The following is a 25,997-nucleotide window of genomic DNA, read 5'->3' as shown; positions in this document are numbered from 1 at the left end:
AATGCAATGAAATTGATACAAAGTTTTGTCGTGAGCTTAAAAGATAAGCGATTAGAATACTACAAAGAGGATCTTGCCCTGGATAAGACAAGTGAAAACATTTGCGCAGCATCCTTGAAATTAAAGAATTTGGTTCTGAATTTGTTTACATGAATTTGAGGTTACAGTGATTACCGTCCTGTATCGCTATACATATGCATTCTGAACTCCTGAATTCTTTAATTTTTCTTGGACATTTCATTTACATGTTACAGATATCTTATGGTTTATTAAGTTTTATGACTCTTTTTTGGTTATATTTGTTTCAGGGTGCTCGATCCCAAGAATATGTCCAAAAGGCCACTACTGCCCTGAATCTACCCAGGACTACGTCACATACCCATGTCCAGATGGTACCTTCACTGAAGAACATGGAGCTATAGGTACTAATGAGTTTGTCTTTAAAAGAGTATCAAAATGACATCTACTTAACCAGTGTACAAGATCCCAATGGGGAGGGGGTGGAGGTGGGGGGAGGGGGAGAATAGAGGAGAGGGGAGATGGATGGAAGGAGGGGCTGTGGTTATCAGTAGAATGTTCCACATGAAATAAAGGAACTGCTCTTAGGTTACATATTATGAACAATTTTCAGAGTATGTCCAAATGGCCACGACTGTCCTGAATCCACTCAGGACTTAACCACTTAATATTCATGTCTAGGTGGTACCTACACAGAAGAAGAGCTATAGGTATCATTGAACTCCAAGCTCTCATCTAATCAAATGGTGTAAAATGCTGATGGGGAGGTGGGGGGTCGGAGGGGAGGGAGAGAGAGAGGGTGGAGTAAAGGGATGTGGTTGGTGATGGATTTTTTCACATGAAGTGAACGACACTGATAAAAGAAATCGCTGTCAGCTATTATGAATTATTTTGCAGCATTTCTTGAAATTTGTAATCAACCATAGGCATTGGTAAATGGAAGTATGTTTAGCCTGTATGTTTGTCTTATGGTAGGTTATGGTTTTTATTGATGTTGATGTACACCATAGTTTAACATGACGGTTACATGCCCTGTCATGCCACCCATGGACAAGATGCAAATTGGTGCTGTTTACCTCTTACTGCATGTTAGCTACTACATGTATAAAGTATCCTAAATCATTGAAGAGTACCTTTCTTTACACATGCCCTCACCCCACCCCCACCCTCACTCCCACATTTCATCACTCCCATCCCCACACTCCCATCCCCACACTCCCATCCCCCAAAAGAAAGTTATGTTTCTTGAAGTATTTGGTAATGATAAGATAATAATGGTAATAGCTATGTGACTTTACAGTACAACGTTTTCCTTTGACTACACACATTTTCTTAAAATAAGTCTTTATTGACATCTCTCACATCATCTAGTAAAATCAATATCTTATTAAATTTCAGTTATACTAGTATATTTAGTGTCAGTGGTCATTTCAACAAAACTACTAAGTATTACCCAGTATAAGATTGCAGTTTATGAAATTAAGACACCCCCCATGAGTCTTGTCACCGAATGAATGTTAAACAGCAAGTAAATTTTTGGTTCCATTTGGCCCTCAGCCTTTTGTTGCCCAGAAAATCTTTCATTTTAGCATTAAATTTGCATTTATTTTGCCATTAAATTTTAGCATTAATCAGAATAAAAAAATGTGAATCGGAATATTTCAAATCCTTAGTTTGACTTTTACTCAGATGTTTGAAATGGAAATTTTACTGGTGGAGCTTAATGCATTGTTATGAAATTGAATATCATCAAAAACACAAGTTAGAGGGCCTGACATTTTTATTACAGCAGGGTCTACTCCAGAGGTCAACTGAAACTAAAACAGAATAAGGACAGAATTCTGAAGAGACAGATGGACAAACAGTTTAATTGGACCACTAAACAATGAACAATGAAATAGAGCAACATTAGAACAAAGAGTAGAGAGATTAAAAAAACAGGATAGGAAATGACTGTTTGTTTACAGTCTTTTCTCTTTGAGATGAAAACATTTGACCAAACATCAAACGATAAAAAATACCGCTCTCATCTCAGTTCCTGGGGAGAAACTTTTCACAAGAATCAAATAAATGATTTTACCTACCAGGTTTGGTTTGAATGATGTTTTTCCTATTTACTTTTTAATGACTGTTTAATTACTACTTACTTTTTAATTTCTGCAGCTGTTGAATCCTGCAAGACATGTCCTGCCGGCTACTACTGTCCTTCGGGGACAGATACTCCTCAGCCTTGTCCTATGGGGACATTCAACCCTTACGTAGGACAGAATGAGCTGACAGACTGTACGGCATGTACTGCTGGGTCTGCGTGTACCCAGATAGCATTGGATGAACCGGATACCCACTGTTACCCAGGGTAAGTTACCGTGGCAATACAAAACAACTCACACTGTTTCAAGTTCAAATGTCTGAATCCATTTCGTTTATCCTGTTTGTTTTGACGCCAGGTATGTACATGTTAGATACATATAAACCCTCTATGATCAGTGTCCATTGATTGTCTACACTGGTGATTAGTTCAGTGGCCTTGCATATGTCAACATGCAGTGATAGAATTGTCTGTATCAATCTCCATTATTTAAGATGCAAAAAAAAGCACTGTTGTTGCAGCCCTGGTAAGATGCTGCACAATCTAGCTATCCCTCAATATTAGTTGATTTCAATAATAAAATAAAAATAAATAAGTGACGTAAAGACCCTGGGAGAATGTTTGATGTAACTGCCGGTTCACTTTAGGTTTAATTATCCAGTTTGTGAGGGTGAACAGTTGAATTGTAAGTTTCATGTTTGATAGACCTATATGTCCTACATGTATTGATTGTACAACTTTCTTCTTTCTCTGTCAATAGATATGTTTGCCCCCAAGGCAGCGACAGTCCTAACGATACAGCGAATGCCTGCCCAGCGGGCACATTCACAGATTATCACAACCTGACCGCTACATTTCAGTGTGATACATGTCCTGAACAGTATGCTTGTCTGCTAGGTAAGAGATGGAGCCAAAATGGCTGCAGACCTTGGTAATTGAAGCTGTTTGTCTTTGCTATGTACTCTCCGTTGCCATGTATCTGTATTAGCAAGAAGTGTGTTGTCATATGAACAATTTTATAACAGATGAATAGTTCTCTCAATCCAGCATAGGCCTGCATCCTATCATTTATGCAATGTGACATAGTAAGTCATATCCTATTGTCTAGTGAATACACTAGAGGTTAAATTATTTATCTACTGATTTACCACATTTTGCGGCAAAAAGTAAAGAAAGCAAAAAGACTTGATAGCATTGCAACCAAGAAATCTTTGTACATTGTTCCAGTGTATCTGTGCTTTGACTGTTTCCGTGTGAATGTACAATTGAGTTCTATTAGTTGCAGTAATGCTTTGTATCAAAGCAATGGGATTTTAAGCTTAATGTGTTTGGCAGTAAATCCTAGTAATGCTTTGTACAGGTCAGCATGTTGGAATACTGAAATCTAACTTACTCACATAGTTAACATAAAGTAAACAGGATTGTGTTCATTTCTCATTCAGCATCAATGGTCATGTCGGGTGACCTTTGACCCCATCTATCTGACCAAAAATGGGAACATCCTTCATATTCCAAGGATAGAAACAAAAGGAAAGCCGAAAAAATAAATAAATAAAGAGTCTTTGCAAGAGGTTTACCCCCTTAGATTGGAGATATCAGTAGTAATTTAGCTAAAAGAAGAAAAAAGAAAAAAAATACCTTCTCAATGTTCTACTAAAACAGGATTCAGGAGTGCCATGAACCATTTTCCGTATATTATGTTAAATGCCATTTTGTCTGGGAATAAGCAATCTTCCGTGATGCTGTGAACACCATACATATGAAAGTAGCTATTAGCATAACAATGTGTCCTTGTGTTCCCTTCTCTGGACAGGCACTGGAGGCCAACAGAAGGCTCCTGAGCTCTGCGCACAGGGCCATTATTGTCCCGAAGGCACCCAGTATCCCGCCCAGTACCCCTGTCCCGCCGGTACCTGGACAAACCTGACCAACCTAGCTGCTTCAGATGAGTGTTACCAATGCCCCAGAGGTTACTATTGCCTGGTTGGCTCAACAGAACCAACAGGACTCTGTGCTACTGGACACTACTGCCCTGCAGGTAAAATCTTGACCACTTACATTTTGACCATGCCATTATTACACATTATTGGTTGTGATTTCTCAAATATGAAAGATATTAAAGATGGTATCTGGATGGCCCAGTAGCCGTGTTTATGCACTGTAGAGCATCGTATAGTATGGGCAAATGAAACGATAACAAGTATATTGCTTAGAGCAGGCAGACAATAGGAGAGGAAGGACAAATCGTTTACATAATTATGCAAACTCCATGAGAGATCTAAGACAGTCATCTCATGGATATGTTTGGCTTAGACTTTTGCAATCAGACCATTTTATAACACACCTTACAGTATGATTGCTCTGTCACATTACAAGTTCACCCTGGTTAGCCCCAGGCGCGTAGCCAAGGGGGAGGGGCAAAGGGGGTGACCGCCCCCCTTGAGCATATTTTTTTTGTATGTTTTTATGATATCGCTAGTAATTTCAAAAGAGAAAATGCTAAGATGCTCTGATAGTTTGCCTGTAGTTTTGCCCCTCTCTTGGCAAATTCCTCTCTACGCGCCTGGTTAGTCCTCGCTGTGTTTAAACCTGGAAAAAGCAGCGATTTTCCGGGTATCACATGATCTACGAAGTAACCTAAGCTGTCTTCCTTATCTTACTCCTCAAGCTCTTTTGTGAAATTTTATTCCTGCTGCAGCTGCTTCATTAGCTAAGATAAGGAAGACATCTTTGGTTACTTCGTAGATAACGTGATACCTTTGAAAATCGCCATTTCTTTTTTCGGGTATAAAGCAGGCAATGGCTAACCAGGTTGAACTCGTAATGCAAGTTTAGTGAGATGAAAAAAATGTGTTGTAGAACAGTTGGTAGGGTTTCAAAAGGAAAAACAAGAAGTTAAAACAATACCAAAAAGAAGAATAAAGAAAAACAAAAATGAATTGAAATGAAACATGCAGATAGATGCTATGGATCACACTTCGTTCCTCCAACAAACTGCATTTAACTGTTTCCACGCTTGAAGACCTATGGTTACAGAAGCTTTGAATACTCTGGCTCTTATCTCTGGAACACTTTACCAGATCACATTCGAACTTGCATATTAACTTTCTACATTCAAAAGTCTACTTAAGACCCATCTTTTCACTTTTACTTTTGTAAATTAATCTGCTTTCTCTGTAAAGGGCCTTGAGCAGTGACTTTTGTTTACTGATTTGGCGCTATATAAGTCTCATTTATTATAATTATTATTATTATTATCAATATGTAGGAATCTATTGTACTGATCTGACATCTAATATAAGCAAGAACAAGCGAAATATCAGAACAGACTAGTCAAAGGTCACTGGGTAAATTTGGAATCAAAATGAATACTAAGATTATTTCTATCATGTATTGTCGACCCTAGGAACGGAGTATGACACACAGTACCCATGCCATGCCGGTTCTTACTCCAACGAAGAAGGAAACATTCGTTGGGAACAATGTGTGGACTGTACAGAGGGTAACTACTGCCCTCAAGGATCCTCTTTACCCACTCCTTGTCCTGCGTAAGTATCACTGGATACGTGTTTGCTTTCAAACATCTTTTCATTGTCGTTGTTGTTAGCATTAACAATGATTTTTGCTATGTGTTTAATAAAAATATCTTTAACACTTAACCAAGTTATGATGGAGTGAGGGTGAGGGTTTTGGTAATATTGGCCTTTCCCTTTTGAGAACCACAAACATGATTACTTGAAACTTGTTTGTGGTGCCTCTGTTTTGTTACGATCAGGCCTAACCCTCTATTGTTACGGTCAGGCCTAACCCTATATTGTAACAGTCAGGGCTAACCCTGTATTGTTTTGGTTAGGCCTAACCCTGTGTTGTTTTGGTCAGGGCTAACCCTGTGTTGTTATAGTCAGGCCTAACCCTCTATTGTTACGGTCAGGCCTAACCCTCTATTGTTATGGTCAGGGCCTAATCCTGTGTTGTTATGGTCAGGCCTAACCCTATTTTGTTTATAATCAGGGTCAAGGCCTTACCCTGCTGAGCAGCAAAAGCATAGTCAGTTTCTTTGCATTCATGCAATTCTGCTTTTCACATTTGAATTGGTTCTCCAATATAGTAAAATTCAGCTTGGAACTGATGCTAAGTGATTGCCCAGTGACTGCAGCAGTAGTAGTTTTTGGGTGTTATGAGGCTGATTGCAGTATTGGTTTGTAGTATAAGTTTTACTGGTGGTTTTTATTCAGTGAAATTTTTCTGGCCAGAAACTAGTTGCATTCATGTAGTAATCATGTCATAGATTATGTCTTCAACCTATAACTCTGGTCTTCATTTTGTTTGTTGTTGCAGCGGTACATATCGGGACGAAGAGGAAGGCCAAGATGTGAATGACTGCTTCAGTTGTTTAGCTGGATACTTCTGTAATAACACTGGCAATACAGACCCTGCTCCTTGCACCAAGGGGCTGTATTCTGTAAGCCTTTTAACATTCATGTTTCTATTTCATAATTCATATTTCGTATTCATATTTTAAGGGATTTTGTCATTTTGTTACTTAAATTTACTTAAAATCACTTTTTTCTTTCTTTTTAGGAATTTCACTGTAAATCTATATTATTCTTAAAATTATTCCTTCGTTTATATATATAGATATATTTTTTTATATTAATATTTAAGCTGTGTCAATTTTATTCTTCTTATTCATATTTTGTGGGGTTTGAGCATGAAGCATGAAAAGAGCGCTATTTAAATTTGGTACAAAAAAATAAAAAAATAATAACTACTGCAGCAATCAGTTTAATGCATGTTAAAAATGAAATGTCACATTTCTTTTAATACTTAATATTTGATTCCGATTTTAAAAGTTTGTTTGTCTGATACGATTGTAACTTGTGTAAAAGTAAGTTGGCCTGACGTTTCCATCCTAGCTGGATCTTCTTCAAAGGCTAAATGACAAGTAACAGTGACAGAAGGTACAAACACACACACAGAATACAGACAGGTTAATGAGCATGGTGAACACAATGAGATAGATGTAAGGGGATTAGTAGACAAGGGATGGAGAGAAGAAAGCAACAGGGAAGAGGAGAGGTAGGAGATAAACAGAGGAGGGACAAAGAGAGGATTAAAGGAAGAGGGACAAAGAGAGGTTTAAAGAAAGTGGGTATGGAATATACTGGAGAAGGACAAAGACAGAAAGGTGTGGTGAAACAAGGGCGGAAGAGAGCTATGAGAAGAGGAGTGATGGGGGAGGGGGGAGGGGATTACTTGACAAGTGCTGTTGTTTCTCTGTTGCTTTAACTAATGTTGTTCATGGCTTGTTTTCTCATTTTTCCTCCTTACCAGGATTCTGGAGCTGCTGAATGCACCACATGTGAGGCTGGCTATTACTGCGACATTGAGATAACCAGTCAAGATGACATGTATGATTATAAGATATGTCCGGCTGGTATGACTTGCGACTACGGTAGAGTATCCGCACCGGACCTGGAGAGTGATTATTGCATCACCGGATATTACTGTCTCAGTGGGGACAAGGTATGTGGATAAATAAATACTCACAGGATAGTACTGTCTCAGTGATGACAACGTACATGGATCAATAATACTCAGCGGATATTACTGACAGTATGATTGTAAGATTTTTTTTGTCCTATTAGATCCCTGTGATATATCTATATCTTTTAACTTGACAGAATGAATACTTTCTTCATGAAACTATACTTAGATCTCTAACTTATCCTCATTGTTAGCTTAATTTATTCTGAAGTATAAATTTTCCTAAAATATTGAACTGATCTTGATCCTTCAGTTATCTTTTATCCCATCTATACCACACAGGATCCTTTCCCAAGGCCGTGTCCTAACGGTACATATTCAGATGAGATCGGGCTGGTAGAGGAATCCGAATGCCAAGCGTGTCCTCCGGGGCAGTACTGCTCACCTCCAGGTCTATCAGCTCCGGTAAGCAAATGTTAGACAAATCAGAAAATTATAATTAAAATGTAATTTTTTTTGAATCCTAGATCCTTAAAATAGGTTATCCATGTCCTGGAAAGTAGAAAAATTAAATCGTGGAAATTATAATTGTTCTAGCTTCCCCTTTGTGCCATTTCTGTGGAAAAAAAACAACAAAACACAATGATTTTTTCTGTTTTATACAGGAAATAATTTGATCCAGTATTGGCTTGCAAAATGCTATGCAAACTGCAATATGCAATTGCAAAGAAGTATTGCAGTTCCTGTACACAGGAACTATAGTATGTTATAAAAGACAAAAGTTCATAGCCTTAACACCACATTTAAACACTGAATTATCCCATGTTGTTATTATGAAAGATGTTAATCAAAATGGTAGTCAAATTTGTTACCCAGAAATGGTTTAACTTTTGAGCCATTCAGTAAGGCAATGGTGATACTGTGTAGAAGTAGTATATCAATGCTGTGAGTTTAAGGATCAAACATATAATGCCTTTATTTTTATATTCTTGACATGCTGCAATGATTGCATAAACAAATTTTAGACAATTAGAAAAATTTGTAATTGAAACCTAGATTCTTGAATCCTCAGAATAATTTATACACACATCCTGGAGAATAGAAAATCAAAATCATTGAAATAATAATTGTGTCAAAAAAACAAAAAAAAACTTTGACTTATGACTTATTATATATATTTTTTATGAAAGATCCCAAATGATAGTCAAAATTAGCTACCTGCAAGGTTTTAACTTTGAGTAATTTATTAAGGCGTTGGTTATTCTAGCAGTAAATGTCATTGCTGTGAGTGAGGATCAAACACAGTGCCTTATTTTTACATTCTCCACAGGCTGGTGATTGCCCGGGAGGTCACTATTGTCCTGAGGGTACAGGTGACGCCTATGAGAACCCCTGTTCTGTCGGTTTCTACCTCAATGCCAGCGCGGGAGAGAATTCTCAGGGCTGTACACCCTGCATATCTGGGTACTACTGTGATCAGCCGGGGCTAGCTTGGCCTGAAGAATGTCCAGAGGTAAGAAGAGAGTGATTCACTTCATGAAGTGAGGAGTGTAAAAGAATGAGGTTGACAATATCTTTGTTTTAATTTGTAATTAGGGAGGGCTGGGAATAACTTATTCAGTATTACATAGCAAAATGCTATGCAAACTGCTCAAGTTGCTATACAAGTGTAATGATGTATATATATATACACAGGAACAATAGTATTCAATGAGAGGAAAAAATTCAGAGCCTTTGAAAATGCTACACAAAATTTGAACATTGACTTATTTCCTGGAGGGAATAGAATATAAAATCAAGACCCTTTCTTCTTTTTTTTTTCCTTTTAACTTGAAGGGATACTTCTGTGTATCAGGAAGTACATTCCCTCAGCCCTGTCCAGCCGGAACCTATGGTAACTCTACGGGTCTCAGACGCAGCGAAGACTGTTCTCCGTGTCCCGGTGGGAGGTACTGCGAGGGCTTTGCAAACACAGAACCGACTGACCTGTGTGACCCTGGCTTTTACTGTAAGGAGAAGGCCTACACTTCTGTAAGTACAAGATTAAAGGTACACATGTAACCAATAGGGAAATGAAACAGACAGGGAGGGGATAGGGGAGGAGTAGGGGAATGCCCTCCTCTAAGAGAGTTGGTAATTTGAAAGAGAATCCGAGGTTAGGGAGGGGGTTGTTGGGGGAGATGGGAGGGAGGGAGGGAGTGGGTGAGATTGTCAGAATACAAGAGCAATTATCTGTAGTGAAGAGTCTCAATATATATATAAATCAGGATGAACCCGTTAGGATTTATCTGTCCCACAGATTTGAGGCTGTTATGATTGTTACGGCATTGTACATTTATTACACCAACACAAGTAATTGCAGGCAATGGAAATGTGATCTAAGTATTTGCAGTTTTAAGTCTTGGCCAGATTATTTCGTTGCCTCTCTTCACCCAGGTGTATAAGTGGAGACCCGCTAGGTAACTTGTAAATAAAGTAAAAGTATGTGGCTGCATCCTGCGGGTAGTGCCACATAGAGTGATATGGTGCCCGGAATACCCCCGGATAGACTGTTTCAATAGTGCATACTTTGGTGTGTCTGTGTGTGAAAATTAGCGATGACCAGGGGCTGACTGTTGCCTGTTGAGAAGTCATGTGACCAGTCTTGCCCTGATACAGTACTGCAAACCTTCCAACTTAAACCATTAAATTTTTTTTTAACCGACTTTCCATTTAAAATTCTGTATCAGTTATGCTACCTTTTCTGATTGAAATGTTTGTTTGACATCCACTATATAGCAATATGGGACGTAAGTATTTCTGTTAAAAGTTACTATTTCATTTGCCACATTTGAAGGAAAATTCTCTGACTTTCAATGTACATATACTATCTGATAGGCACCAGCAGATGGTGTTACAGGCGGTCTTTGTCCCCCCGGTGGTTACTGTCCAGCTGGATCTGCCTGGCCTGCAAACTGCCCCCTTGGGACATACTCAAACTCCTCTGGATCAAAGACAGCTGATGACTGCATAGCATGTGATCCTGGGTGAGACCATAATATCTACCACTTAATTGAAGTTTTGGTATTCTTTAAACTATTAAACTGCATATTGTGTGGTATCAAAGTTATAATTTTTCCTTAATGACAAATTTGTTTTCAATTGCACCTCATTGTTTGAACTGAAAATTTTTTTTGAGAAGCACCGTCATGTTAATTTGGTTTTAGAATAGAATGTAATAAAAAAAAAGAAAAAAAAAAGAGGAAAATTATGAATATCAACCAAAATAGCTATAGTTAATTTGATGTCTAAGTAATGCTAATCCATTAATGATAATTTGAAATTATAAAGTAAAATTAATTACAAATCTTTAGTGAATTTATATATATATATTTTTTGGCCATATTAGGTATTACTGTGCCGGAGATAACAACCCAGAGCCTACAGGACCATGTAAGGGTGGTTACTACTGTACTGGTGGAGCTGGGACACCCATCCAGCACCCCACACCAGAGGGGCACTTCACCAAGGATGGTGCCTTTAAACCGGAGCCCTGTGAGAGGGGCACGTACCAGACTGCCACAGAGTCCTCTTACTGTATAGGATGTCCTCAGGGATCATACTGTAACGATACAGGAACATCAACACCACTGCCATGTATCTCTGGAGCATACTGTCCTCCCAATACCACCGTCCCATATCCATGTCCACGGGTAAAGAGTCTCAAAGATTAGTATGTTAGGAGTAGTTTGAGTTAGTTGGAGTCATCAACACCACTGCCATGTATCTCTGGAGCATACTGTCCTCCCAATACCACCGTCCCATATCCATGTCCACGGGTAAAGATTCTGAAAGATTAGTATTTTAAGAGTAGTTGGAGTTAGTTGGAGTCATCAACACCACTGCCATGCGGAGTGTATAGCCTAGTGGTTAACGCCGGCGTCTCCCAGTCATGAGATCCCCGGTTCGATTCCCCGCCGACAGCAATGTGTGTCGTCTGGCAAGGGTGTTGTTCAATAACAACTTCCTGACATGGACGTTAAATGGATGTGTGCCGAGAGATTGGCTTCGGTCAGCTTGCGAGTCTACAAGCCTCCATGGCTTCTTTCGCGAGTTCCTGCTTGCGGGAAGATCACATATACATACATACATACATACATGTATCTCTGGAGCATACTGTCCTCCCAATACCACCGTCCCATATCCATGTCCACGGGTAAAGATTCTGAAAGATTAGTATTTTAGGAGTAGTTGGAGTTAGTCATAAGTATACAGTGACTAGCAATAGTGACATGTTGCTCCATACATCTTGAGCTGGCTGGACCCTCCCCTCCGCCTATTAATATCCTCTTTAAAGCAGTGTACATGTACAGTACACAGTGTTCTCTTGTGTACATATTGTCAGGTTGTGATTATCTGTTAAACATCATTTGCTGTATACTGAAAACTATCACAAGATAAAAGAAAGTGGAAGAAAAAAATCTGCAATCATATTTGTCTTACATTTGCCACAATTTTTATGCTACCACACTCAATGATGCAAAAAATAATTGACCTGAAAAGTGACATAAAAAACAATTACTTTAGTACACCAAACTTGCACAGGAAATGGTAAAGCAGTACATGGACTTCAACTGACGTCAAAAATTAAGAAAGTAAAACAGAAATATTTATTTTGAGGGACACAAAATTGTAGTAGACAAGATGGTGTGTTGTAACTGTAATTAAGAACAGCTGCATGGTTACAATGTCATGGATTCCTTAGTAAAATGGAAGGTTATGGGGTTAATATATGTGAATATTCCAAACTGGTTTGGTCAAGATGACAAGATGACATAGTAAAAGTCCCCACTATGTAAGATGGCATTTCCTCTATACAGATCTCTAATAGGTACTTAGTCTTATGAAATAATCTTAAAAAAATTGACCAGAAACGTCTGATTACGTCTGTCAAGCTTCCATTACCTCTGGGTAATGATATGAAATGTATGAAGGTTCCTGCTTAAAAGAGATGTATTGTAAAGTGGAAATATTTTTTGTTGTTCCTTACCCAGGGTACATTCAGACTGGAATCGAGTGCGCAAGAGATGGCCCAGTGTGACCCTTGCACGGCTGGTTCCTACTGTGGTTCTCTTGGGTTATCCGCACCCTCTGGTCTATGTGCAGCCGGCCACTATTGTCTATCAGGGGCTAACTTTTCTCATCCTGTGGTAAGTCTCATAATAAAAGTCTTTTCCTATTAGATGGCATTTTTACGATTGTTTAGATGATATGTTTATTTTTACTGGAGGTTGTATATTATATCAGAGATTAAACTCCAATTTTCATTCAGAATTTATCTCATTGACATCTTTGGGGAGACAAAACATGGATGATTCTGTTAATTACCCTCAGTGCCACAGATTTGTCTAAATTTAATGTTATTTATGGCATGTGGTAATCTTTTCATCATATCCCATGTAATTTATTTGCATTCTTGAGGATTACGTATTGTTAAGTCACTCACTGGAAAATCAAATCAAAAGGAGTTATTTTAATAGCAAACTTAATTGTTGACACTTTCTGAGGTATACAAGTGTGTTAGATACATGCATTACATTTATATCAGTTGACATTACTAGACCTACCACACACACACAAACAGGTGTGTTTTACATTCAGACTGAGGACCCCATTGTATTTTCCATTGTTCAAATCCGTACCCTTACCTTAACAATGCACACTTAACAAAAGAATATTTCAGAGGACATGGTAATTATGTTTAAGTGACTTCTGAGGACATGGAATTCCTGTGTTCAAGTCCTCATTCAGAAAACAAAATAAGTGCAAACACACATATGCAGTTGGGTGTTTGTAACAGCTTACATACATAATACAACACAGTCAAGTTTGGATAAGGTGGACAATAATTGACACTAATAGCATTTTGAAAGTTTTAAAACGATCCATTTACACACACACACACACAATATGTGCACACAACTCAATGGGTTATTCTTTCACCATTGTTCCACAGGACGATGATACAGGTGGACTCTGTCCACTAGGGTACTACTGTCTTGAGGGTACACCAGACCCCTACCATACACCCTGTCAAAATGGCACCTACGGTAACTGGTCTGGTTCAACATCAGAAGACGACTGCTCTGATTGCCCCCCGGGAATGGTCTGCTCTGGGCAAGCTCTCACCGAGCCCAACGACCTCTGTGCCCCTGGTTACTATTGTACTGAGCGGGCTAAGACACGATATCCGACAGATGACGTAACAGGGAACATCTGTCCGGTGGGATTCTACTGTCCAGAGGGGTCCCCTGCACCAAAGAGGTGTGAGGGAGGGTACTACACCAACATTACCGGTCAAGCATCATGCTTTGACTGTCCCGCATGTAAGTATGGCACTATACCATATGCACTAAAGGTGTATTCTGTGTTGTAAGAAAGCTTGTCTTGCACTGATCAGACAGTGGATTTCTTCTGTAATCTTCTTTAATCTTTCTCACTTTCTATCAGCTTACTATTGTCCCGATGGAGAGCGTCTCTTGGCTTGCCCCAAGGGCCACTACTGTCCTGTAAACACCGGCGGTAATGAGTCCATTCCTTGCCCCCGTGGCACTTACAACCCCGACCTGGGCCTAGGGAGTGAGGACCAGTGCCTCCCATGTGCCCCCGGTAAATACTGCACCGCCCTGGGGGCGTCATCCTTCGATGCTGTGAATGCCTCTGCTGGACCATGTGACCCTGGCTACTACTGCGTGTCAGGTCAGTACACTCCTGTTGACCATGAGTAAATTGTCATGCAACATATGGTAACACTAAATTCTCAAGCTATTCTCTCACTCTAGACTCACTGTTTATGTATTTTTTTTCATATCATTTAGTTAATTTCCATCACGATAAAACAAGATAACATATATAATATCATAATGCAAAATTTGATATGTTTATATATTATTACCATCGCCCGAGTATTCGTTTATATCTTCTTTTCGAATCATCCCAGTTCTCGTTTTTTTCTCATCTCATCTCATTTTCTTTTTTCTGATTGTCTCATCTTATTTCTTCCTATTTTTCTGATTGTTCCTGACTTTCTCATTTCCTATTCTTGACTGTCACATTTTCTGATCTGATTTTTTCATGTTTCCTCGTCTGGGATGTCTCATTTTCTCTTTCCGGATTGTCTAATCTAGATTTTTCAATCTTGGTTTTAATAAGATGACCCTCGTTGTATATTTCTCTTCCAATGCCCTGTTTGTGGTTCTGATTTTTTCCATTTTACTCTTTTCGTTCGTGTCAATGTCTGTCCATAGTTTTCTGATTGTCCCATATCCTTCTCTTCTCATATGCAGCAGTCCTTATCATTTCTCGATATCATCTTCGCATTGCCTTAAATATTTGTCATTCCCCGACTCTCTCATATTCCCTTGTCTGAATTTCCTTACTTTTGCCCCTTCGTTTTTTTATTATTTCATCCTAAGTGTCTCATCTTCTTTTCTTGCTCTAATTTTGTCTCAATCTGCCTTTCCAGGTGTCAACATCAGTAGTCCCACCCCGGACACCACGAGTGGTATCGGTGGGCCTTGTCCAGCCGGGTTCTACTGCCCGCTGGGTACCCACACTCCTGAGCCCTGCCTGAACGGAACGTACTCGGATCGGACCCTCCTGGAGTCCGCGGAGGACTGCGATCCTTGTGACCTGGGAATGTACTGCGGAACTTACAACCTGACCGAGCCCGAGGGGCCCTGTGATCCGGGCTTCTACTGTAACTATGGCGCATCCTACCCGAATCCAAATGGTACGTCCGCTCTTACGTAATCAAAGTGTCAAAGTTTGTGAATGGTAAGTCTGCATCTGTGTGGGGTCGTAGGTCAAAATCCAAACCTCGGTATAATGGTCTAAGGTCCAGAGTTTGAGTCACTCCAAGATTAATGTATGTCGTCCATTTACAGAGTTGTTGACAATTGACAATTCATAATCATGGACGTTAAATATGAATTTAAGAGACTGACTTCGGTCAGCTTGCGGCTTTGATAAGCCAACGAGGCTTCTTCGCGAGTTCCTGCTTGCAGGAGGATCTAAAATACATACATAATTCTGATGTTGATGTTGATTTGACCTGAGTTTTTTGTAAGTTGCTTCCCCTTGGTAGGTAGCCTGGCCAATCTAGGGAGGATAATTTTGTTGGTAATGTAACGGACCAACTTGAAGTCCAGAGAATGTACCTAGAGGCTGACTGAATCTGTTGACATAAGCCTACGAAAACTGTACTAGGAATACCAAACAAAGTTTAAAGTTTGCATATTCACAGCATAAATCACCAATACAGTAATTTTATTGGATAGAACCAACATTTCTGTTTTAGATTAGACCATAAAAAAACCTTACAAATCTGAAGCAGCTTAATGTTTGTAACCAGGTGTTTTTGTGGTTAAATGTCATGTGGGTTTGTCAAATTAAAACAATAACACGAAATATAGTTTTCAAGATGGTTAGGATCTTTAACGTAAATTTTCACATACCTCTTCCTTAATCTTAATTTTTTTAGGAAATGATGACACAGGAGGACCCTGCCCAGTGTCAACTTACTGCCCCTCGGGTACATCTGTGCCTTTATCTTGTCCGGAGGGCACTTACAACCCGCTCGAACAACAAGCCGAGTGCTTTGAATGTCCCCCTGGCTACTATTGTCCGGAGGGAATATCAAGCTATATCACATACAGATGCCCAGCAGGACATTATTGTCCAAATGGTGAGAAATTAATTTAAGTAGAATTATTCTGGCTAAATTTAAGGAGGGTCAAATGGATGTTAGTTAGTATCATGCTTTCCACTGTGGACTCAATTGTAAGAAAGTTTGTATTCATCTGTACTCCACTGTGGACTCATCTGTACTCCACCGCGGACTCATCTGTATTCCACTGTGGACTCATCTGTACTTCACTGCGGACTCATCTGTAATCCACTGTGGACTCATCTGTACTTCACTGCGGACTCATCTGTACTACTCCACTGTGGACTCATCTGTACCCCACTGTGGACTCATCTGTACTCCACTGTGGACTCATCTGTACTTCACTGCGGACTCATCTGTAATCCACTGCGGACTCATCTGTACTTCACTGCGGACTTATTTGCACTCCACTGAGGACTCATTTGTACTCCACTGTGGACTTATCTGTACTAGTCCACTGTGGACTCATCTGTACTCCACTGCGGACTCATCTGTACTACTCCACTGTGGACTCATCTGTACTCCACTGTGGACTTATCTGTACTCCTCCGCTGCGGACTCATCTGTACTACTCCACTGTGGACTCATCTGTACTCCACTGCGGACTCATCTGTACTTCACTGTGGACTCATCTGTACTCCTCCACTGTGGACTCATCTGTACTCTGCTGTGGACTTATCTGTACTCCACTGTGGACTTATCTGTACTCCTCCGCTGTGGACTCATCTGTACTACTCCACTGTGGACTCATCTGTACTCCACTGCGGACTCATCTGTACTTCACTGTGGACTCATCTGTACTCCTCCACTGTGGACTCATCTGTACTCCACTGCGGACTCATCTGTACTACTCCACTGCGGACTCATTTGTACTACTCCACTGCGGACTCATCTGTACTACTCCACTGCGGACTCATCTGTAATCCACTGTGGACTCATCTGTACTTCACTGTGGACTCATCTGTACTCCAATGTGGACTCATCTGTACTTCACTGTGGACTCATCTGTACTACTTTACTGTGGACTCATCTGTACTCTGTCGCAATGCAGGGATTGAAAGTGTATCTTATGCCTCATGTACGTAGTGTTGCATATAGAACTGACCTAAGGAGGGGGCCTGCATATAGATTCACCGGTGACACTATAATGGAACCAGTGATATGACTAAATTTCAAGACCATCTTCAAGAACAGACTGTGGACATTTATTTTGTTGTCACTCACAGGTACCAAACATGCCAATGAATACCCCTGCCCGAAGGGGACGTACAGGGCCAACTTGAGAGGGGAGACATTGGACGATTGCACCCTTTGTGACCCTGGTAAATACTGTGCCTTTGAGGGTAATACTTCCTACACTGGAGATTGTGCACCGGGTAAGTGAACCCCAGTCGTTACTTGAAATTAAGAAAACAAAATAAATAAAACCATACGAGGAGTTTGTTGGAGATGATTTTTTTTTTTTATAGAATGCAAAGAGGAAATTGTGTGGTAGTTGAAATGTGGAGTTAACACCTGAAGATTTTGCAACAAATACCATTATGTTTACTTTTCAAATCTGGTCTAGTTGCAAGACTTGTAACAGTTTGACGACTCTAAATTGTTAGTATAATGTCGGCAAAATCCACAAATCACTATAAACAGAATTTTGAAAAACTTGTAGTAGCTATATTTAAAAGCATGAAAAAACCCTTTGGTAAATGTGGGAAGGACATTTGGTCTCTTTCTTGATCATGATTATAATGACCTTTTTGTTGTTATCTTTTAGGGTACTTCTGCATCCAGGGGGCCTGGACAGACACACCTTCTGATTTTGACAACTACACCAGTGGTGACTGTCTCTGCCCTTCGACCTCCACTGGGGGTATCTGCCAGCCTGGCTATTACTGCCCAGAGGGATCGTGGGAGCCAACCGCTTGTAGCGAAGGGTATTACTGTGATGTTCAAGGTAACACTTCAGATGAGTGTAAAGAACAATGGGGAAACGATAAATAAACTAACAGGATTTATGTTACGATAGCCAGAAACTTTGTGGAAATATGATGAAAACCATTATTACTGTACAATTTTTTGCATCTAATGGTTTACAGCGTCACTGCTACGTGTAGTTCATTACAGTCAGGTAACAAACAGAGATTAATTTAGTATTATCATTTAACATAGCAGTATTGAAGACTCTGAACATATGTCTCCCATAAATTACTATATAGTTACTGTGTACAGGAACAGCAGTTCCTGTACACAGTAACTATATAGTATTTTGCACTTTGCATAGCCATTTTGCACAGCATTTTGCATAGCATTATTGCGATGAAAAACTGGATAAATATTCCCGGAATACATAAGGGTTTCCTTAATTCAAGTGTGTGAGGAAGTTACTGAGTAATCAATACCCAATGTTGTCATACCTCATTACTGTTTGATAAGATAATATAAAATCTTTCGTGAGTGTTTGGCATTGGTTGAATCATAAAAACATCAATTGGGTCAAGACTCTGCAACCAATCACCTTCCATTTCTTTCTCTGTCAGGTCTTGACAACCCTGCCGGTGAGTGTGATCCCGGTTACTATTGTAACCGTACCGCTGTCAGAGCCGACCCCACAGATGTCCTCACAGGAGATGTATGTCCTCAGGGAAGATACTGTGGTGAGTATAATAGTCCCTGGGTTTGATACTTCATGCATGTATGGTTTAAGTGAGGGTATCACAGATGTCCTCACAGGAGATGTATGTCCTCAGGGAAGATACTGTGGTGAGTATAATAGTCCCTGGGTTTGATACTTCATGCATGTGTGGTTTAAGTGAGGGTAACAGATGTCCTCACAGTAGATGTATGTCCTCAGGGAAGATACTGTGGTGAGTATAATAGTCCCTGGGTTTGATACTTCATGCATGTATGGTTTAAGTGAGGGTATCACAGATGTCCTCACAGGAGATGTATGTCCTCAGGGAAGATACTGTGGTGAGTATAATAGTCCCTGGGTTTGATACTTCATGCATGTATGGTTTAAGTGAGGGTATCACAGATGTCCTCACAGGAGATGTATGTCCTCAGGGAAGATACTGTGGTGAGTATAATAGTCCCCTGGGTTTGATACTTCATGCATGTATGGTTTAAGTGAGGGTAACAGATGTACTCAGTGACTTTGAAGCTGTTGATCTGATGGAAGGAGAGCAGGCAGGGGGGGGTGGGGAGGGGGTGGGGTGGTATGTCAACAGGGTGGTGGGTAAAGGGAGGGATGATCTCCTTTGCATAGTAGTGTGCATTTATATTATGAATTTAACTAATTGCACTCATACAGTTACTATTAAGTTACATCCAGTGGCAATTGTCTCTTGACTCAACATAGTGTCTCTACAACACTTCACATTCCTGACAGATACATGAGTCATCGCTTAAATGTCGCCATCTATATGTAAAACAGTTTGATCCATATTAAATATTTTCTTTTCATCCAGAGCAAGGGACAGGACCGAACCAGCCCAAGTGTCCGAGGGGAACTTTTTCAAATACCACAGGACTGGATGAAGAGTCGGACTGCTTTGAATGTACAGCAGGTTATTACTGTGAACTCGAGGGTCTAACAGCACCAACAGGACCATGTGATGCAGGTACTCACAAGGGGACTCATATCTGGTTGCAGTTTCCATTGTTGAAAGCTCCCATATTACTGTAAAGTAAACCAGAAATGATGATAGTTTCAGCGGCTTGAATCTACCAAACTATCATGATATGAAATGACTGTTCTAGATTAGTTACTCTTATTGTTTTATTGATTGAATATGTTAGAAGGCAATTATCAATCTTGCTATTCATGAATTGTTCTGTCGGTAGGATTCTGAGGGGGAGGATGGGAAATGGGAGGGGTAGGGGATGAGGGGGGGAGGAGAGAGTGTTTGGTGGAGGAACATCTCGAAAATAAAAAATACGTAGAACATAATAGAACAAATTCTGAAGCAGTTGTAGGCATTTCCATCTCAAATTCTCTCCATGTAAAAACAAAATTATTCCAAGTAAAACCACTCAAGTATAGATTGTATCATGGAATGATCTGATCTGGGACTTGGTGTATTCTTTTTCTTGTCCCTTAGGTTATTACTGCCCAGGAGGCCAGAATATCAGCAATGCCTTCCCCTGTTCACCAGGGTATTACTGTGACGTGGGTAGCCCAGAGGAAGTGGAGTGTCCATCGGGCACGTACCAGGATGAGAGCACACAGTATTCATGCAAAGACTGTAATGCAGGTAGGGGTCAAAGGTCACACACACGTAACATGAAGTAACAACAGTTACAGGCTAGAGGATTGGTCGACATTCATAAGGATATGGAAGAAGAACAATGAATGTTACTCTTCAATTGAAATGATTAGTAAAATTCATTTGGAGTTAATTTGGATTATTATTTCGAGTTCTAGGGATTTGTGGTCTAAGGATTGCAGGTTCGAGTCCTGGCCAGATCTTCTTGTTGTGTTCTTGGGCAAGGCACTTTATCCCCATTGCCTCTCTACACCCAGGTGTATGAATGGGGACTTGCAAGGTAACTTAAAATATAGTTACACCCTATGGGAAAGTACCCCGAGGGACACATAGATGTGGTGCACTGTGGTGCCCTAAGAGAGATTGTTTGAATTGTGCACACTTTGGTGCGTGGGTGTGACAAGTTACCAATGACAAGGGATTAAGTTGTAAAGTCGCATGGACAAGACTGTAAACCTTCAACTTGAACTATTTTCTATTTGATTGTAATACACAGGTTACTATTGTGACATTGCTGATGCCCCCATTTCGGACTACACACTCTACCCGTGCCCCACGGGATACTACTGCCCCAATGGTACGGAATACTCGACGCAGTATGGATGCCCCGATGGGACATACAGTTATAACACCATGCTGGAGATGGAGAGCCAGTGCTTGGATTGTCCACCCGGCCAGTACTGTATGGGTACTGGACTAAACACCACATCGGGTAAGGACACGAAAAGGCCTAGTGTGGCAATGGACATCAGCATTGGCTGTTTATATTAACATGGGTATATATATATATGTATGTGTATGCATATACTTATATATATATATATGTTTATATGGGTGTGTGTATTTGTATTCAATTGTGTATGTATGCATATGTGTATATATTTGTATTGTGGGTGGTAGGGGTGAGGTGGGTGGGTTATACATGTTGGGTTTTTGTATGGGTGGATATAAGTGTTACTGTTACAAGTATCCTTTATACTTACTACTTGTATTTAATATGTATTGTACAATACTACATATATCCATTGTACATAGTGCCCATGGTACTGTTACAAGTATCCATTATACTTACTACATTGTACTTACTACTTGTACTTAATACTACATTGTACCATACTACATATATCCATTGTACATAGTACCCATGGTACTGTTACAAGTATCCATTATACTTACTACATTGTACTTACTACTTGTACTTAATACTACATTGTACAATACTACATATATCCATTGTACATAGTACCCATGGTACTGTTACAAGTATCCATTATACTTACTACATTGTACTTACTACTTGTACTTAATACTACATTGTACCATACTACATATATCCATTGTACATAGTGCCCATGGTACTGTTACAAGTATCCATTATACTTACTACATTGTACTAACTACTTGTACTTACTACTACATTGTACCATACTACATGTATCCATTGTACATAGTATCCATGGTACTGTTACAAGTATCCATTATACTTACTACATTGTACTTACTACTTGTACTTAATACTACATTGTACCATACTACATATATCCATTGTACATGGTACTGTTACAAGTATCCATTATACTTACTACATTGTACTTACTACTTGTACTTAATACTACATTGTACCATACTACATGTATCCATTGTACATAGTATCCATGGTACTGTTACAAGTATCCATTATACTTACTACATTGTACTTACTACTTGTACTTAATACTACATTGTACCATACTACATATATCCATTGTACATAGTGCCAATGGTACTGTTACAAGTATCCATTATACTTACTACATTGTACTTACTACTTGTACTTACTACTACATTGTACCATACTACATGTATCCATTGTACATAGTATCCATGGTACTGTTACAAGTATCCATTATACTTACTACTTGTACTTAATACTACATTGTACCATACTACATATATCCATTGTACATAGTACCCATGGTACTGTTACAAGTATCCATTATACTTACTACATTGTACTTACTACTTGTACTTACTACTACATTGTACCATACTACATGTATCCATTGTACATAGTATCCATGGTACTATTACAAGCTCAGTCTCTCCTATGTAATATTACTCATCAATCTGGTTAATACTATTCACTTCCAACAGGTGATTGTGAGGCTGGTTATTGGTGTAAGTCCAGAGCAGGGACCTCCACCCCTACAGATGGTACAACCGGGGAATCTTGTCCACCTGGAAAGTACTGTTTAGAAGGTAAAAATGTCTTATGGCTCTTGAATGATAAGTTAACATTTTCAAAAATAATCCACTTATTCATTGAACCATGCTCTACAAACCAATTAAATACTTCAGACCAATGACACTGTTATCCTTTATATGTATATGATACATTATAGACAGGTTTTGACAAGAGATGGCCAATTGAAGTAATTTTGTCGTAAGAATAAAGTTGTGAACTAGTAATTTGTAACGTAATAAGTTGTAAAATATTAAAGTTGTAATAGGTCGTCAAATTTACATAATTTCATGTTTTGCAAATTCATTTCCCTGATTGAATCATTTGTACAAATGATAGCTGTATTAGCTCTTATATGTGAGAAAAACAAAAAAAAACTTAAGAAAAAAAACCATCCTATTTCTTACTTTTCCTGACCAAATCCTTCAATGCACTAACTTAATTTCTTATTGTCTTCAATAATAGGTACTCCTGCACCAGAAGATTGCCCATTGGGTTCTTGGTCTGACAGTGATGGCCTGAAGGCTGCCTCGGAATGCCAGCCATGCTCAGGAGGATTCTACTGTAACGGAACAGGACTGACAGAACCATCTGGCCCATGTGATCCAGGGTGAGTTAGGAGTCTTTGACAAGCTTGTCATTCTTTGGCTTTTGATAATTTTCCTTGAACAGGCATGAGCTTTTTCCGTGAATTCGGGGAATATCCGTGATTTCTTTTCTACCTCCGAGATTTTACACTTCTCAATGTCTGTGAATTTCTAACAACAGCGTTGTATCATTTGATCCGTCGTTCGCATGTTTTTCATTACTTATGGATATCCAACCTGCAGGGGGACAAAACTATTATCCTAGCACACTGTAGCATACGCAAACTGGAGCCTATACTGCAATTTTGGCAAAGTTCCGTGATTTTGTTTTTTACCCCAGGCTCATCTATGCTTGAAGAATTGTGAAATAAATTACTAGATTTGTTCAAAAGTTGTTACTTGTCTCCTCAATTAATTTGCTTTCTACTGTGTGGATCAACTCTAAGTGGCTACGTATATATTTAAGTCACTTTTCAGTCAATCTTGATTTTCTTACTAAATTGATCTCTTTGTCTCAATTTGATTGATTGATATCATTGATTGAGGGATTGAGGAAATAAATTGAAAATTCAAAAAGAGTTATTTCATTGGGGTTAGAAAATTCTTACTAACTTATTTAATGGATTGATAATTTTGATGGGATTTTTTGGTCTTGATGTAGAGAAATCCATGGCAAATATATTGGCCAAAACTTATACTAATTACCACACAGTCTGTCTAAGTTTAAATATTAACGGTTAAGGTTAATAACAGTTAAGTTAAATAGTTTAGTATGATACTTGTTCAGTAACATAACTTGTTTAATACATTTCGGCTGGAAGAGCACTGTGGACTGGCTCAGTATATTAATTCAACAGGGCCTGTTGTCGCCCTCAAAACAAAAATGATGACATCAATAACTATATATTTAGCATTTGAAATCAGAATTACTGGCTAAAATGGAGTTTAATTGAGGAGAACAAGTCTTGTGTTCTCTACTACCTGAGATATCCTATCTGAAGTTTGATCTTTAATACCACCTTTTGACCAGATACACATAATAAATGGCCATATTTGCTGATGGTGATTACTTTGCCATAACTACTCTTGAAAGAAAAGATATTGAAAGAAAGAGATTCTCTTACTGTAACCAAAAAAAGCTACACGTCTCCGATGTTTATGAAAATGATAAATTCTTTTTCTTCAAATAAAGCTGCAAATTATGTGGCAAAGAAAAAGAAAAAAAAGGAGTCAGGTTTTGCATGAGATACCATCAGTGTACCACAAACTGTTTTGTAGTCCAAACTGCATATTAATTTACCATTCATCTGACCTGACTGGTGCTATGAGGTGTCGTCCACCATCTTTAAAATGTAGGCTAGAATACAGTCAATGTTCTCTACCTACTGAGATATCCTTGATGAAGTTGATCTGGATACCTGTTGACCATCTTATAGTCTTTGGTCTATAGCTTTGAATACAGTAACACTTAAAAGTTGATGTTCGCTACCTACTGAGATATCCTTGATGAAGTTGATCTGGATACCTGTTGACCATCTTATAGTCTTTGGTCTGTAGCTTTGAATACAGTAACACTTAAAAGTCGATGTTCGCTACCTACTGAGATATCCTTGATGAAGTTGATCTGGATACCTGTGGACCATCTTATAGTCTTTGGTCTGTAGCTTTGAATACAGTCAAGCTTAAAAGTTGATGTTCACTACCTACTCAGATACCCTTGATGTAGTTGATCTTGATACCTGTTGACAATCTTATAGTCTTTGGTCTAAAGCTTTGAATACAGTCAAGCTTAAAAGTTGATGTTCACTACCTACTGAGATACCCTTGATGTAGTTGATCTGGATACCTGTGGACCATCTTATAGTCTTTGGTCTATAGCTTTGAATACAGTCAAGCTTAAAAGTTGATGTTCGCTACCTATTCAGATACTCTTGATGTAGTTGATCTGGATACCTGTTGACCATCTTATGGGCTATAGCTTTGAATACAGTCAAGCTTAAAAGGGGATGCTCGCTACCTACTCAGATACCCTTGATGTAGTTGATCTTGATACCTGTTGACAATGTTATGGTCTATAGCTTTGAATACAGTCAAGCTTAAAAGTTGATGTTCGCTACCTATTCAGATACTCTTGATGTAGTTGATCTGGATACCTGTTGACCATCTTATGGGCTATAGCTTTGAATACAGTCAAGCTTAAAAGGGGATGCTCGCTACCTACTCAGATACCCTTGATGTAGTTGATCTTGATACCTGTTGACAATCTTATAGTCTTTGGTCTAAAGCTTTGAATACAGTCAAGCTTAAAAGTTGATGTTCTCTACCTACTGAGATACCCTTGATGTAGTTGATCTTTATACCTGTTGACAATGTTATGGTCTATAGCTTTGAATACAGTCAAGCTTAAAAGTTGATGTTCGCTACCTATTCAGATACCCTTGATGTAGTTGATCTTGATACCTGTGGACCATCTTATAGTCTTTGGTCTATAGCTTTGAATACAGTCAAGCTTAAAAGTTGATGTTCGCTACCTACTGAGATACCCTTGATGTAGTTGATCTTGATACCTGTTGACAATCTTATAGTCTTTGGTCTAAAGCTTTGAATACAGTCAAGCTTAAAAGTTGAT

At 39.1% G+C, this 25,997-nt stretch overlaps 1 protein-coding gene across 1 annotated transcript in view; it reads left to right on the top strand.

Moving 5' to 3' along the window:
* Positions 1-25,997, top strand: part of LOC139977381 (uncharacterized) — a 212,008-nt gene that overhangs the window by 34,741 nt on the left and 151,270 nt on the right. The window contains exons 30-54 of the mRNA XM_071986681.1: positions 309-422; positions 2,182-2,374; positions 2,868-3,004; positions 3,921-4,145; positions 5,514-5,655; positions 6,446-6,569; positions 7,442-7,633; positions 7,937-8,059; positions 8,925-9,107; positions 9,431-9,625; positions 10,472-10,620; positions 10,983-11,286; positions 12,628-12,783; positions 13,590-13,959; positions 14,084-14,332; positions 15,099-15,365; positions 16,116-16,319; positions 17,528-17,677; positions 18,070-18,249; positions 18,833-18,949; positions 19,763-19,915; positions 20,396-20,548; positions 21,057-21,272; positions 22,694-22,798; positions 23,247-23,391. Coding sequence (XP_071842782.1) covers positions 309-422; positions 2,182-2,374; positions 2,868-3,004; positions 3,921-4,145; positions 5,514-5,655; positions 6,446-6,569; positions 7,442-7,633; positions 7,937-8,059; positions 8,925-9,107; positions 9,431-9,625; positions 10,472-10,620; positions 10,983-11,286; positions 12,628-12,783; positions 13,590-13,959; positions 14,084-14,332; positions 15,099-15,365; positions 16,116-16,319; positions 17,528-17,677; positions 18,070-18,249; positions 18,833-18,949; positions 19,763-19,915; positions 20,396-20,548; positions 21,057-21,272; positions 22,694-22,798; positions 23,247-23,391 — 4,546 coding nt within the window. The remainder of the gene's footprint in view (positions 1-308; positions 423-2,181; positions 2,375-2,867; positions 3,005-3,920; positions 4,146-5,513; positions 5,656-6,445; positions 6,570-7,441; positions 7,634-7,936; positions 8,060-8,924; positions 9,108-9,430; positions 9,626-10,471; positions 10,621-10,982; positions 11,287-12,627; positions 12,784-13,589; positions 13,960-14,083; positions 14,333-15,098; positions 15,366-16,115; positions 16,320-17,527; positions 17,678-18,069; positions 18,250-18,832; positions 18,950-19,762; positions 19,916-20,395; positions 20,549-21,056; positions 21,273-22,693; positions 22,799-23,246; positions 23,392-25,997) is intronic.

Source organism: Apostichopus japonicus, chromosome 12 (genome assembly GCF_037975245.1).
Source record: "Apostichopus japonicus isolate 1M-3 chromosome 12, ASM3797524v1, whole genome shotgun sequence".
Taxonomy (NCBI): Eukaryota; Metazoa; Echinodermata; class Holothuroidea; order Aspidochirotida; family Stichopodidae; genus Apostichopus; species Apostichopus japonicus.
The sequence above is the reverse complement of the archived record's forward strand: the minus strand, read 5'-3'. Positions and strand labels throughout refer to the sequence as shown.